The 13,868-nt window shown below is 44.0% G+C and overlaps 1 protein-coding gene across 3 annotated transcripts in view; it reads left to right on the top strand.

Moving 5' to 3' along the window:
• Nucleotides 1–265: 265 nt before the first annotated feature.
• The window catches only part of PDXDC1 (pyridoxal dependent decarboxylase domain containing 1), a 55,046-nt gene continuing 41,443 nt past the window's right edge, over nt 266–13,868 (top strand). The window contains exon 1 of one of the 3 annotated variants that reach the window (XM_061401188.1): nt 266–525. In XM_061401188.1, the coding sequence (XP_061257172.1) occupies nt 502–525 (24 nt within the window). In that variant the 5' untranslated portion in view covers nt 266–501. Of the gene's footprint in view, nt 526–561; nt 932–13,868 lie in introns of those variants that run through there. The other 2 variants (XM_061401190.1, XM_061401189.1) reach the window with 2 other exon arrangements.

Below are 13,868 nucleotides of genomic sequence, written 5' to 3'. Positions count from 1 at the left end.
AGCATTTTACTACATGACTGATATCTTGTAATTATCACACTTCTACCCTGACGCCCCCGACAGGCTTTTTGAGGAGCGTTTGGAACGGCGCCACAGTCTCTCACCTGGGACCTTTTGGGCTAGCCGGCGTGACGGCCAGGAACGGAAGCCTGGAGGGCCCCGCCCCCACGCAGCCCCCGCCCCTCCGCGCCTCGCACCGCCCCCACAGGCCCCGCCCCTCCGCGCTGCGGCCCGCCCCTACACCCCTTTTCGCCGCTCCCCGCCCCACGCAGGCCCCGCCCCACTTCGCCGCGCCCCGCCCCCGCCCCCACCCCTGCACCCCGAGACCCGCATTCCCCTCCCGGCGGCGCTGCCGGGCAGCTCCACCTCATCTCGGCCCTGCCCGCCGCGGGCGCGCTGGACGTCAGCGCTGCCAGCGTGGAAACGGCGGCGGGGCGCGGGAGGCGGAAGTAGCGCCTGGGACTGCCGGGCCTCCTTCGGGCTCCACCGGCCGCCTCAGCCATGGACGCGTCCCTGGAGAAGAAGGTCCGTAGCTTGGGGGTGGACGTGGCGCGGCGGCCCGAGACCCCCTCCTCTGGGGCGACTGTTTGCCGCTCGGGAGCTGCCATTGTGACCCGGGAGGGGGCCGTGGGCTAACGGGCCCGCCTGAGGTGGCCTGGCTGCGAGGGCGTCCGTCTCGGCCCTCGCGGCTGGGGCCTGGTCACGTCACGGAGCCTGGGGGTCTCTAGGGTCCCCGTGGACCGGGAGGGGTCTTCGGGGCCGGGTTCTGTGCGGGGGCTGCGAGCGACCCGGAGCCCAGTCGGGGGCCTCGGGGCCGACCTTGGGGCCTGCCTCTGCTCGGCTCGCCCTCTCGAATGACAGAGCCAGCAGTCTGCGGCCCCAGAAGCGCCTGGAATGAAGCCCCAGTTGTTTCGGAGCCAACTACAAACCTGTAGGTTGTCTGCGGTCTCCGAGTTTGCCTTCTTTAGCGTGCCTTGGAGTCACCTGGGGCCCTTGGTTAAGAAAAAAAAAAAATCCAGATTTTCAGCCCCGAAGTCCGAACCTCAGGGGGGCGGGACTGGGATTTGTGGGTTAAACAAGGTCCCCACGTGATTCTGGTGCAGTAGTTTAAAGACCCCTGAGGTCTAGAAAGAGGTGGGGCTTCTGCAGATGGTGAATTTCGTTTGGGGCGATGCTGCTGCCGCGCAACTTTCTGGTTCCCCCTTTTTGTGGCCAAGGGAGACCCTGGGGTCAGTCGGAAAACCACTGGAAGGAGCGTTTTCCTTTGGTCTCCTCTTGGGAGAACAGCAGCGTGGTGTACCTGGCTGACCGCTCTGGCATGTGAAATGGATTCTAATTGTCCCGGATTTAGGGCGGGTAAACGAGAACCAGAGCTTGGGTTTCTTCACGGATCCCTACCTTCAGACCTTGACTTTCTCCCCGCCTCCGAAGTCCTTCTGTCTACTAAGCTTGGGAGTCTGCTTGTCCTGACCGGGTTTTTCAGTTATGTGGGGTTCAGGAGCGATGTAGTGTTTTAAGACTGCTTTATTTTAATTTTGAACTGGCAAGTATTTGGTCATTTTTTTCAATGCAGCAGCTGCTGTAGATTTGTTCACTTGTCACTGTCGAGTTGAAGGGAGTTAACTACAAGTTGAGCCAGAGGTCTTCACGTGCCCACTGTGATTTAGCCTACACGTTGGTTATTTCTCATAAATTGGGTGGAAGGAATCAAGAAAGGGCAAAGATAATATGTTTTTCTTCCACTGCCTCTGTGGTGAATGTTTCTGGCTAGGAACAAAGTCTTCCCAGGCTCTTGATGAACAGTGTCTTTTTTGGAGTTTTCAGTCTAAATCAGTGTTTCTCAACCACCAGGCAGTTTTCCCCACCCGGGGGGATATTTGGTCAACGTTTGGGTACATATTTTGGTTGTCACAACCAGGAATTAGGGAGGGGCTGCTGGTTCCTAGTGAGTAGAGGCCAGGGAATCCGCTAACATGCGACATTGCTCCGGACAGACACCATGCCAGAGACTATCAGTAGTGCCGAGACCGAGAACCCCGGGTCTACAGCGTATGTGGACCAGTAGTTGAATACAAACGCCAGTGGTTGAATACCAAATGATGCTAACAGTGTCCCCTCAGTGTTGTTTCCTTTCCAGTTTCATAAAGAAGATGGGAGCAGCTTTGTGTCATTTCAGTTAGAAACCGAAAGAACTGGAGTGTTTTCCTCCAGGATTAGTTCATTACAGGCAAATCTAGGAAAGAGTGAGTTGGAATCCTGCTTTACGTACTACTCTTTTGGTATTTGATCAGTTTATTGCAGTGTTTGCTCCCTAAGTGTTAATTGATGATAAAAGATCTAAACTCTTCAAATGAATATCTGAAGAGGTACTGAAACTCCGACAGGCTTAAACTCCGACACTCTTAAGCCTGGCACATTCACAACAATTAAACAGTGATCTTTTAGGAATTCAGAATGTGTGGGCTGGAAGTCTCTGCCTTTGGCCAGTGTGGAAATTCTGAATGTAAGTTTTTCAGAACTAGTACTGTGTCTTATTTTTATATTCCTTGAAACGATAGAGGGCTTTCCTTGTAATGAACAATTTCTCTTGGTGCTAAGTGGGCAGAAAAGAAAAAGCATTGCTGTAATATGAATATTGAGGATTTTGTGTTCTGAAAAATAGTTTGCATCAAAGTAAAACATTGTATTGTGCACATTATTCTGGTTTCTTTGAGGAACAGAGGATTCTGTGTTAAATTCTACATTGCTAGTATGTGTAAATTTAATAACTTTTTGAGCAGTTCTGAATGATCCCCTTTAAACTGATCCCTGCATAATTAATACTAGCTACAGAAACCACAATGTTATTTAATACCCATCCTCTAAAATTTCAAGTAATCTCTCTCACTGTACGCTGTACTGTGCTATCATTGTTTAATGGGATCACTCAGTACATTTCCTTTGGTCCAAATGTAATTTTGTACCCTTGCTTTTTCTTTAAGTAATATTCAGACTGCAAACCTGTGATGACAGAGCCTTTTCCTTGCCTTGATTTTTCTTTCACAATATATCAGTTGTCTTTTTGTATTCGAAATTATCGATGTCCGGAAAAACTAGAGATAGGGTAATTAAAGTGAAAGTGAAAGCCGCTTAGTCGTGTCCAACTCTTCGCGACCCCATGGACTATACGGTCCATGGAATTCTCCAGGCCAGAATACTGGAGTGGGTAGCCTTTCCGTTCTCCAGGGGATCTTCCCAACCCAGGATCAAACCCAGGTCTCCCGCATTGCAGGCGGATTCTTTACCAGCTGAGCCACAAGGGAAGCCCAGTGTAATTCAAGGGGCAAGAAATTCAAGCTAGAAGAGCAGGAGCCTCAAACCGTCAATACTGTATGTCGAACTCATAAGGAGCGAGTGTCACCATGTTTACTTATGTTTAAGTAAAATGTTGATCTAAGTTTAAAAAATGCCACAGGAAGTAATAACACTGATGCTGAAGATCTTAATGAGGTATTCAGCACACCTACATACACCTGTTAGTAAAAACCTGCTACTTTAAACTTGTAGAACAGCCCAGACCTTTGCCTGTTGCTTGGGAAAAAAATCTCATTCTTCCTGGGTATTATGTTTAGACAAGGTGTATTGCAGTTTGTTTTGCATTTATTTTAGTTCCAGCCTTGAGTAAACTTAGAGCAGACGTCTCCTTCTCGACACCCCGACGTTGGGCTGGGTCATTGTCCGCCGTGGGGGCCATCCTGTGCACTGTAGGGTGTTCAGCTGCATTCCTGGCCTCCACCCGCTCGATGCCAGGAGCATCTCCTCCCCCGCAGTGTGGCAACCAAAAACATCTCAAATTGAGGCAGTTGTCCCCTAGGGGTGAGAGATTCCCTCTGGTTGAGAATCACTGACTTAGAGAATCTAGAGCTGCACCGTCCATATTTGGCTATTTAAATTTAAATCTAATTAATTAAAATTGAGTAAGTTTAAAATTCAGTTCCTCAGTCACACGAGCCACATTTCAAGCGTTCAGCAGTCACAACGTGGTTTGTAGCGCAGCCCAGACAATAGCACATTTCCATCGCCACAGAAAAGTTCTGTTGGACAGTGGGGTAGAGTGGGGCCAATTTATTTATTGTATATCTAACTCTTGGTTCTAAGAGAGGCAACTTGGAGCCTGTTTCTAACCTAAATAATTACTACCAAGCCCATTTTTTATCGTTGTGCTCATCCAGAGCTAAGTGCCCCCTACCCCTTGGACTTGATTGTGGAAAATTCTGTTCCCGCTGCACTGTTTATGAGGAGCAGCAGGAGCTGCATGGTGGGAACATTGCTGATCATTACTGATAAGAACTATCGGAATTTTTATCCCTGCTCTTTACTTAAATGCTCACAGAAAGAGCCCCCCGTGACCCAAACTTGAAATGAGCAGTTTCTGTGATATGCCTTTGTGGATCCCACTCTTACAGAGAAAAGGAAGACTTCCGTGAGGAGATGAGCACCTATAATGTTCATTTAAAGCTGACCTCCGCATTATTGTGATGGAGGGTTTTGCATGTAGGCGCATGGTGCCTAGGGCAGTAAATGATTATTAAGTTCTGGGTATCAGGGAAACATGGTACAAAGTTCCCGATCCTAAACATTTGTGATATCTGTGGTTGTTGGCTTATTCAAGATTTCAGATGCAATTTATTCAAGATGTGCAATAGTTAGCAGTAGAGCTATTGATGGTCCCCAGGCCTGGGTATTCCACCTTATCTAGGATTTTGAGTTATAATTATAGATAGCAGTTGCTTGAGCTTAATGTCGTCTGTTTTCACCCAGAGCAGAAACCTACTTTGACTTCAGGTTTTTTATTGCTGGTCATCTACAGTCAAAGCCCTTTGCTGAGTTCAGAAAGAGACACAAGATGCATAAGATATGATCTCTGGAAGAGGTTACAGTAAGGGGCATACAAGTTTAGGCAAAGCCTTGTATAGCAAGTCAAAGTTTGCTCAGTCATGTCTGACTCTTTGTGACCCCATGGACTATACAGTCCATGGAATTCTCCATGCCAGAATACTGGAGTGGGTAGCCTTTCCCTCCTCCAGGGGATCTTCCCAACCCAGGGATCGAACCCAGGTCTCCTGCATTGCAGGCAGATTCTTTACCAGCTGAGCCACAAGGGAAGCCCAAGAATCCTGGGGTGGGTAGCCTATCTCTTCTCCAGGGGATCTTCCTGACCCAGAAATCAAACCGGGGTCTCCTGCATTGCAGGTGGATTCTTTACCAACTGATTTATCAGGGAAGCACTTTGTATAGCGAAGAGGGATGAAAAGAAGCACAGGAATTAAGAAACAAAGGGCATTGAGTGAGTGGCGGGAAAGTTTACGTGGAAGAGATTCTTTAGGTAGAATATTTAGTTCAGAATCACGACTTTTCTAGGTTTGTTCTAAATGTAAATATAATGCATTTTTTTGCTTTATATTTGTGCCTAATGTTACTGCTTAAGTGTGTGTTAGTCACTCAGTTGTGTCTGACTGTTTGCAGTCCCACAGACTGTAGTCTGGCAGACTCTGTCCATGGTATTCTCCAGGCAAGAATACTGGAGTGAGTTGCCATTCCCTTCTCCAGGGGATCTTCCTTACCCAGGGATTGAACCTGGGTCTCCTGCTTTGCAGGCAGCTTCTTTACCAGGGAAGCTCCCAATGTTAGTGCTGGTAGAATATAAATTAAGAGAAAAGAAGCCATTTTGTCTCTTGAAGTTAAATCAGATATTAAAAGATATATATATATATTTATTTATATGCCTCCAATCACATTGAAAATATCCAGAACTTCCTTTCAGAAATTTATCTAGCTAAAATCAAATGCATTCTCTCCAAACAATATTTAAGGGCTGTAAAATTATTCTGAGTTTAATATTTGTTTAATTTCTGTTACTGTCACAGTAGTTTTTGTTTTTGTTGTTTCCTCTGTGGCAAATGTTAAGTGTTTAGCTGCCTTAATGTTAGATAGTTCTTGAGTCCAGCCTGGGGCCCTATCTACTTTTTAAAAAATGTTTTCTAATGCCTGTGGAAAAGGCATTGAGTTTCAAATGACTGAGGGGCAGTAAACTTTTCTAAGATCTTTTTGCTATATGCATGAAAAGTAGAAACAGCAAGCTAAACCCTTCAGTTTGAAGGTGCAACTCAGTGACACTGAACATGTTGCTGCTCTAAGGTTTTCCATGACCTAGTGAGACTGAATTGCTTATTAGACTAGGCATGGTATTGGGTGGAGTCCTATGAAACTGCTGGTTTTGGCCCCTGGAAATAGCTGAATATTAGCAGATAAACAGAGTCACAGTTTTACTCAGTAAAGGCCTAAAGATACATAGAGGTTTCAAGAATTGATGGTTTCCTTTCCTGAGAATTCTTATTAAGATAAGGTTGACAACATTAAATCTGCATAATTCCAATTCAGTTTTGGAAGTAATTGTATTGATAAGGGCAATGGATATCTTTATCTTTCTGAAGTGATCCCCCAACCAAGTCCTAGGAAACACCTTCTTAAAGAAGCATGTCTCAGTGACTTATTTTTTCAGGTGATTGTAGCATGCTTTTCTTCAGGCGGTTTTCTTTTTTGTTCTAGAGTTAAGTATGTGATTCTATGTGATTCCAAATAAACTAGTAAACTTTTTAGAACTAGAGCTTGCTTGTTGTGGTATTTTTCCTTCCTTGTAGTTATTGGCACTCATGATAAAATGTCTAAGTGAATTGATTCTCCGGAAGTAGTAGTCTCTTGGAATACAGTTTTTGAAATTTTTGGATCCCTGGTCTTCCCAGCATGTATCTTAAAAAATTTTTTTTTTATTTAGTTATGTATTTATTTTTGGCTGTGCTGGGTCTTCTTGCTGAGCGGGCTTTTCTCTAGTTGCGCCGATAGGGGGCTGTTCTCTAGCTGTACTGTGCGGGCTTCTTACCTCTGTGGCTTCTGTTGTTGCAGAGCACGGGCCCTTGGTGCACAGGCTTCAGCAGTGGCTCACGGGCTTAGTTGCTCTGTGGCATGTGGGATCTTCCCAGACCAGGAATCGAACCGGTGTCTTCTGCATTAGCTGGGAGATTCTTTACTATTGAACCACCAGGGAAGCCTGCCCAGCATGTATCTTATGGCAGTGAATTGATGGCCCTTTTTCCTCATGCATACATCTGTTGATGCCAGATTTGATCTGGTGTCACTGTGTTTCATCCCTACTGATACCAGATTTTTTCCCTTATTTGTGTATTTTTGCCCCCTTCTTTTTTCTATCTGTTCTTTTCTGCCTCTTTTCTTGAGGGATTTGTAAGGTTACATACTAACACCTTATGCAACATTTGTATATCCCTTTTCAACTAAAATATTTTGCTTAATGAGCCAGTAAGTACAGGATGTCTTCATGTTCTCACACACTCACGCATAGAGTCTATGATAGTTAAAAAGAAAAGATTTTCCAAGAGTGTCCAATTTTTAAAAGACAAACAGATGAAAGTACCTGGTTCTTAATTAAATTCTTTTCTGTTGGCACTACATAAAAGTATTTAGAAAGGTAGAAACTGAGGCCCCAGTGAGAAAGTCAGGTTTGCAAGGGGCTCTGTCCTCTTGGAGGGTCCCTGTCATCCCTCATGGTTAACCCGTAAGGAACAGCTGTGTTTGTGGAGCAGCTGCTGCTGCTGAGAAACTCTGCTTCTCAGAGATGTGTAGTATTTGGGGTACTTGTTTAGTGCTAGACAGCAGGCATTCTTTATGTTTATCTCTTATGTTTTCACCTGGGAGGAAAATGTATGGTGTTTGGAGAGTTGATACTTGCATGATTATCACTATCCAGGATTAAACCTGCTTAGAAAGCTGTGGAAAGCTGAAGAGTAGGTGGAATGTTAAAAACATTAATTCAGAGCTTTATCTGACTGCCTTGAGGAAGAGTAGTGAAGAAAGGTAGTGTTTTGTTTGTTTGTTTTTAATTGTAGTAGATTTGGGTTTCCCTGGTGGCTCAGCAGTAAAGAATCAGCCTGTAATGCACAAGACCCAGGTTTGATCCCTGGGTCAAGAAGATCCCCTGGAGAAGAGATTGAGTATCCACTCCAGTATTCTTGCCTGGAGAATTTCATGGACAGAGGAGCCTGGCAGGCTACAGTCCGTGGGATTGCAAGAGTTGGACATGACTGAGGGACTACACCACCACCACCACGCTTGACTTACGATGTTGTGGTAATGTCTGTGTAGTGACTTAAAAAAGTCACTAAAGTGTCTAATGCAAATGTTGAAGGTTTAGGTCTGCATTTATAAAATAGCCATTATTCATACACCGTTTGTGAACTTTGTCACCACTTGTATTGTTATTTGCTGAATATTTCTTTTCAGTCAACTCAATCAATTTGCCCTCCTTTTTTAAAAATTAAGGAACAATTTATATGCACTAAAAACACACAGTTTGAGTTTTGGCAGTTGTGTATAGTCACATCAGTTCAGTTCAGTCATGCAGTCATGTCTGAGTTTTGCAACCCCATGGACTGCAGCACGCCAGGCCACCCTGTCCATCACCAGCTCCCGGAGCTTACTCATCATGTCCATTGAGTTGGTGATGCCATCCACCCATCTTATCTTCTGTCATCCCCTTTTCCTCCTGCCTTCAGTCTTTCCCAGCATCAGTGTCTTTTCAAATGAGTCAGTTCTTCACATCAGGTGGACAAAGTATTGGAGTTTCAGCTTGAGCATCAGTCCTTCCAATGAATATTCAGGACTAATTTCCTTTAGGATGGACTGGTTGGATCTCCTTGCAGTCCAAGAGACTCTCAAGAGTCTCCTCCAACACCACAGTTCAAAAGCATCAATTCTTCGGCACCCAGCCTTCTTTACAGTCCAAACATGACTACAGGAAAAACCATAACTTTGACTAGGTGGACCTTTGTCGGCAAAGTAATGTCTCTGCTTTTTAATATGCCATCTAGATTGGTCATAGTGTTTCTTCCAAGGAGCAGGCATCTTTTAATTTCATGGCTGCAGTCAACCATCTGCAGTGATTTTGGAACCCAAGAAAATAAAGTCTGTCACTGTTTCCACTGTTTCCCCATCTGTTTGCCATGAAGTGATGGGACCGCATGGCATGACCTTACTTTTCTGAATGTTGAGTTTTAAGCCAACTTTTTCACTCTTCTCTTTCACTTTCATTTAGAGGCTCTTTACTTCTTTGCTTTCTGCCATAATGGTGGTGTCATCTGCGTATCTGAGGTTATTGATATTTCTCCTGGAAATCTTGATTCCAGCTTGTGCTTCATCCAGCCTGGCATTTCGCATGATGTACTCTGCATATAAGTTAAATAAACAGGGTGACGATATACAGCCTTGACCTACTCCTTTCCTGATTTGGAACCAGTCTGTTGATCCATGTCCAGTTCTAACTGTTGCTTCCTGACTTGCATACGGATTTCTCAGGAGGCAGGTCAGGTGATCTTGTATTCCCATCTCTTTCAGAATTTTCCACAGTTTGTTGTGATTCACACAGTCAAAGGCTTTGGCATAGTCAATAAGGCAGAATAGATGTTTTTCTGGAACTCTCTCACTTTTTCAGTGATCCAGCAGATGTTGGCAATTTGATCTCTGGTTCCTCTGCCTTTCTAAATCCAGCTTGAACATCTGGAAGTTCATGGTTCACATACTGTTGAAGCCTGGCTTGGAGAATTTTGAGCATTACTTTGTTAGCATGTGAGATGAGTGCAGTTGTGCAGTAGTTTGAACATTCTTTGACATTGCTTTTCTTTGGGATTGGAATGAAAACTGACATTTAAGCCCTGTGGCCATTACTGAGTTTTCCAAATTTGCTGGCATATTGAGTGCAGCACTTTCACAGCATCATCTTTTAGGATTTGAAATAGCTCAGCTGGAATTCCGTCACCTCCGCTAGCTTTGTTCGTAGTGATGCTTTCTAAGGCCCACTTGACTTCGGACGCCAGGATATCTGGCTCTAGGTGAGTGATCACACCATCATGGTTATCTGGGTCATTAAGATCTTTGTATAGTTCTTCTGTGTGTTCTTCTGCTTCTGTTAAGTCCATATCGTTTCTGTCCTTTATTTCTGTCCTTCATGTGAAAGTGAATAATATAATTTTGGGTCACACTGTGGTGGGCTGGTTTAATTGAACAAAATGTGTTCAAGGGCTCAATTAAGCACCTTGAAAGCTGAAAAAATTTTATGTAGAGCTGTGCTGTGCTTAGTTGCTCAGTCATGTCTGACTCTTTGCAACTCCATGGACTGTAGCCCACCAGGCTCCTCTGTCCATGGGGATTCTCCAGGCAATAATACTGGAGTGGGTTGCCATGCCCTCCTCCAGTGGATCTTCCCAACCCAGGGATCGAACCCATGTCTCCCACATTGCAGGCAGGTTCTTTAACTTCTGAGCCATCAGGGAAGCCCTGGAGAGCAGTGGTTCCCAAATCTTTGGCCCTGGGATTTTATTCTTCTTCTGCTGTAGTGTCCATTTTTGAAAGGTTATTACAAACAACTTCTCAGTTAATAAAATTTGTCTATTAACAAATGATTGTTTATTCTGTTACTAATTACCGGATATGAATTTTCAGTGACATCCATTAAAATGGTGTGAGTCCCCATCCCCTAAACTGCAGGTTACATCCTATATATGAGATGTCAGATCAGTTTAGCAGATCATGACCAGCAGTTTTTCAGAAAAATGAAATAGAATAAAATGATAAATATAACATATTCCAAATAATAGGAGTATTACCTCATAACTGAGTTGATATAATCCTAGCCAGAGGCAAAAATAAGTATTTTTTTACCTGTTAATTCAAATAATTTATCTTCCAAATAAATTTAGTTTACTACAACTTTGAAAAGTTGAGAGTTACTTCCAGACCTCCTTTACTATTTTATCTTGCATTTGACTTTCAATTTTTTTTCCTCTAACATTTAAGTTGTGAGAATTTTAGTGATATTTTAACATTACATATATACTATTTCTTCTTTTGATAGTGGCAGACTATTTTAATATCCCACACTGAAAGTGATGGAAATCCACCAGTGTAAAAGTCATTGTTAAAAAATGCTTATAAAAGAATGAATGGCAGGGCTTGTTTTACAAAATGAGCTGTCTGGTTCTCTGACAGTTACCATATGAGCAATTAAATGGTTCTCCTTAGGAGCTTTGAAATTGCATTAAGCCATGCCATGCATCTCTGTTAGACATAATTGAAGCAAAAATATGGAATCCACTTCATTACACAGAATCAGCCGTAGCTGAAATATAATTTACAATTTGCAGTCTAATGGGTAACAGTTTAATAACGGATTCTGAATTTTCAGTAGTGTACATGTGGTGGTTTTGTAATTAGAAAGTGAACCAGTGGATATACACACTCTGTATATGCTTTGTTGCACATTTGGGCTCCTTTTTTAAACAGTATAATTGCTTCAAGCCTCTTGAGGGCTGAAGGACACCAGTTGAATGGAGACCCTAGGAATCCAACACAGAAGTGCGTGTTGGCTGCAGGGCCCTTCCCTAGAAAAGCATCTTGAAACACCACATTCATGTTCAGCCTGGGTTGGCTTGCTTCAAGACGGCAGAAAAGATGATGGAAAGGAAGCAGACTAAACGCCAACTGACTGCAAAAGGGATGATTAGATAGTCCATGGGGTTGCAAAGAGTTGGACACGACTGAGACTTCACTTTCACTTTCATGTATGGATATGAGAGTTGGACTGTAAAGAAAGCTGAGCCCCAAAGAACTGGTTCTTTTGAATTGTGGTGCTGTATAAGACTCTTGCCCTGGAGAAGGAAATGGCAACCCACTCCAGTATTCTTGCCTGGAGAATCCCCATGGACAGAGGAGCCTGGCAGGCTATAGTCTGTGGGGTCGCAAGAGTTGGACACTACTTAGCAACTGAACCACCACTGCCACCCTAAGACTCTTGAGAATCCCTTGGACATCAAGGAGATAAACCAGTCAAGCCTAAGGGAAATCAACCCTGAATATTCTTTGGAAGTACTGATGCTGAAGCTCCAATAATTTGGCCACCTGATGTGAAGAGCTGACTCATTGGAAAAAACCCTGATGGTTGGATAAGATTGAAGGCAGGAAGAGAAGGGGATGATGGAGGATGAGATGGTTGGCTGGCATCACTGATTTGATGGTCATGAGTTTGAGAGAGTGAAGGACAGGGAAGCCTGGCGTGCTGCAGTCCATGGGGTCGAAAAAAGTTGGACATGACTGAGCGACTGAACAGCAACAATAAGGAGTCTAAAAAACCTCAAGTGTCTTCTTGCCTACTAACCTCCTTCATCCTGAACTCTGTCTTAGAGACAAAGATATCCCTATCTTGTCCAGTAAGTTCATCTATGTAATAAACTTTTGGAGGAAGTAGCCCCTTTGTGTTAAAAAAAAGGGGGGGGGGATGGTTAGACTCTGTTGCTTTTTTTGTTAATAAAAGGGCCTTTTTTCAGGAATTGTTTCTAGTTGGCCCCCAATTTTTAATCAGGCCCCTGTACTCAAGATTTAAATGAGGGAAAATATATTGTTTATAGGTAGGAAAAGATGTCTCGTAACAATACTGTGCGATCCTGAGCATTGAGAAGAGTGCCATGGGCAGTACCTGCACTGCAGTGCACTGCTTTTGAATTATCTGTTGTCTTTGGTTTTACCTTGTAACTCATGAACAGCCAGCACTGCAAACATTGGCCTGGCCTTCACTAGGTGGAATACTGATTTAAGATGGGAAGTAAACAGTGTAGTGAAGGCTGGGGTAACTCTACATCCTGGTTTGCCCAGGACTGTCCCAGTTTGTACCTGCTGTCCTGGCTTAATTATTAATAGTACTGCCTTGACTCTTAAATATGCTCTGGTTTGGGTAATAAGTTTATGATTATCTAGTTGAGGCTGTTGTAGATCAGAAATTTTACCCATCAGATCAGATCAGTTGCTCAGTCGTGTCCGACTCTTTGCGACCCCGTGAATCGCAGCACGCCAGGCCTCCCTCTCCATCACCAGCTCCCGGAGTTCACTCAGACTCACGTCCATAGAGTCAGTGATGCCATCCAGCCATCTCATCCTCTGTCGTCCCCTTCTCCTCCTGCCCCCAATCCCTCCCAGCATCAGTCTTTTCCAATGAGTCAACTCTTCGCATGAGGTGGCCAAAGTACTGCAGTTTCAGCTTTAGCATCATTCCTTCCAAAGAAATCCCAGGGCTGATCTCCTTCAGAATGGACTGGTTGGACCTCCTTGCAGTCCAAGGGACTCTCAAGAGTCTTCTCCAACACCACAGTTCAAAAGCATCAATTCTTTGGCGCTCAGCCTTCTTCACAGTCCAACTCTCACATCCATACATGACCACAGGAAAAACCATAGCCTTGACTAGATGGACCTTTGTTGGCAAAGTAATGTCTCTGCTTTTGAATATGCTATCTAGGTTGGTCATAACTTTCCTTCCAAGGAGTAAGCGTCTTTTAATTTCATGGCTGCAGTCACCATCTGTAGTGATTTTGGCCCATAGGGAGAGTCTTCTGATAAACTAACATTTATCTAGGTGAAAACATCAATCAAACAAGGATTACGTTTAAAACGAGACCTTACTTAACTCTAATTATGATTTTGAGACAAGAGCTTTTTCGAAGTGTAAGTTGCTTTGTTTTCTTATTTGATGAAATTGAGGGGCAGTATTGCCTAGTGGTTAAGAGCACTGGTTCTAGAGTAATTCAGACATTGTTTTATTAAAAAAAAATTTTTTTTTTGGCCACACCTCAAGGCATGTGGGATCTTAGTTCTCTGACCAGGGATCAAATCTGCATCTCCTGCATCGGAAGCTTGGAGTCTTAACCACGGGAGCGCCAGGGAAATCCTCGGACCTTGTTTTAAATTCTGGCTCTGAAGCCTGCTAACTCTGTAAC

This window comes from Bos javanicus, chromosome 25, assembly GCF_032452875.1.
Source record: "Bos javanicus breed banteng chromosome 25, ARS-OSU_banteng_1.0, whole genome shotgun sequence".
NCBI lineage: Eukaryota > Metazoa > Chordata > Mammalia > Artiodactyla > Bovidae > Bos > Bos javanicus.
This window is presented reverse-complemented; position numbering and strand designations above follow the sequence as displayed.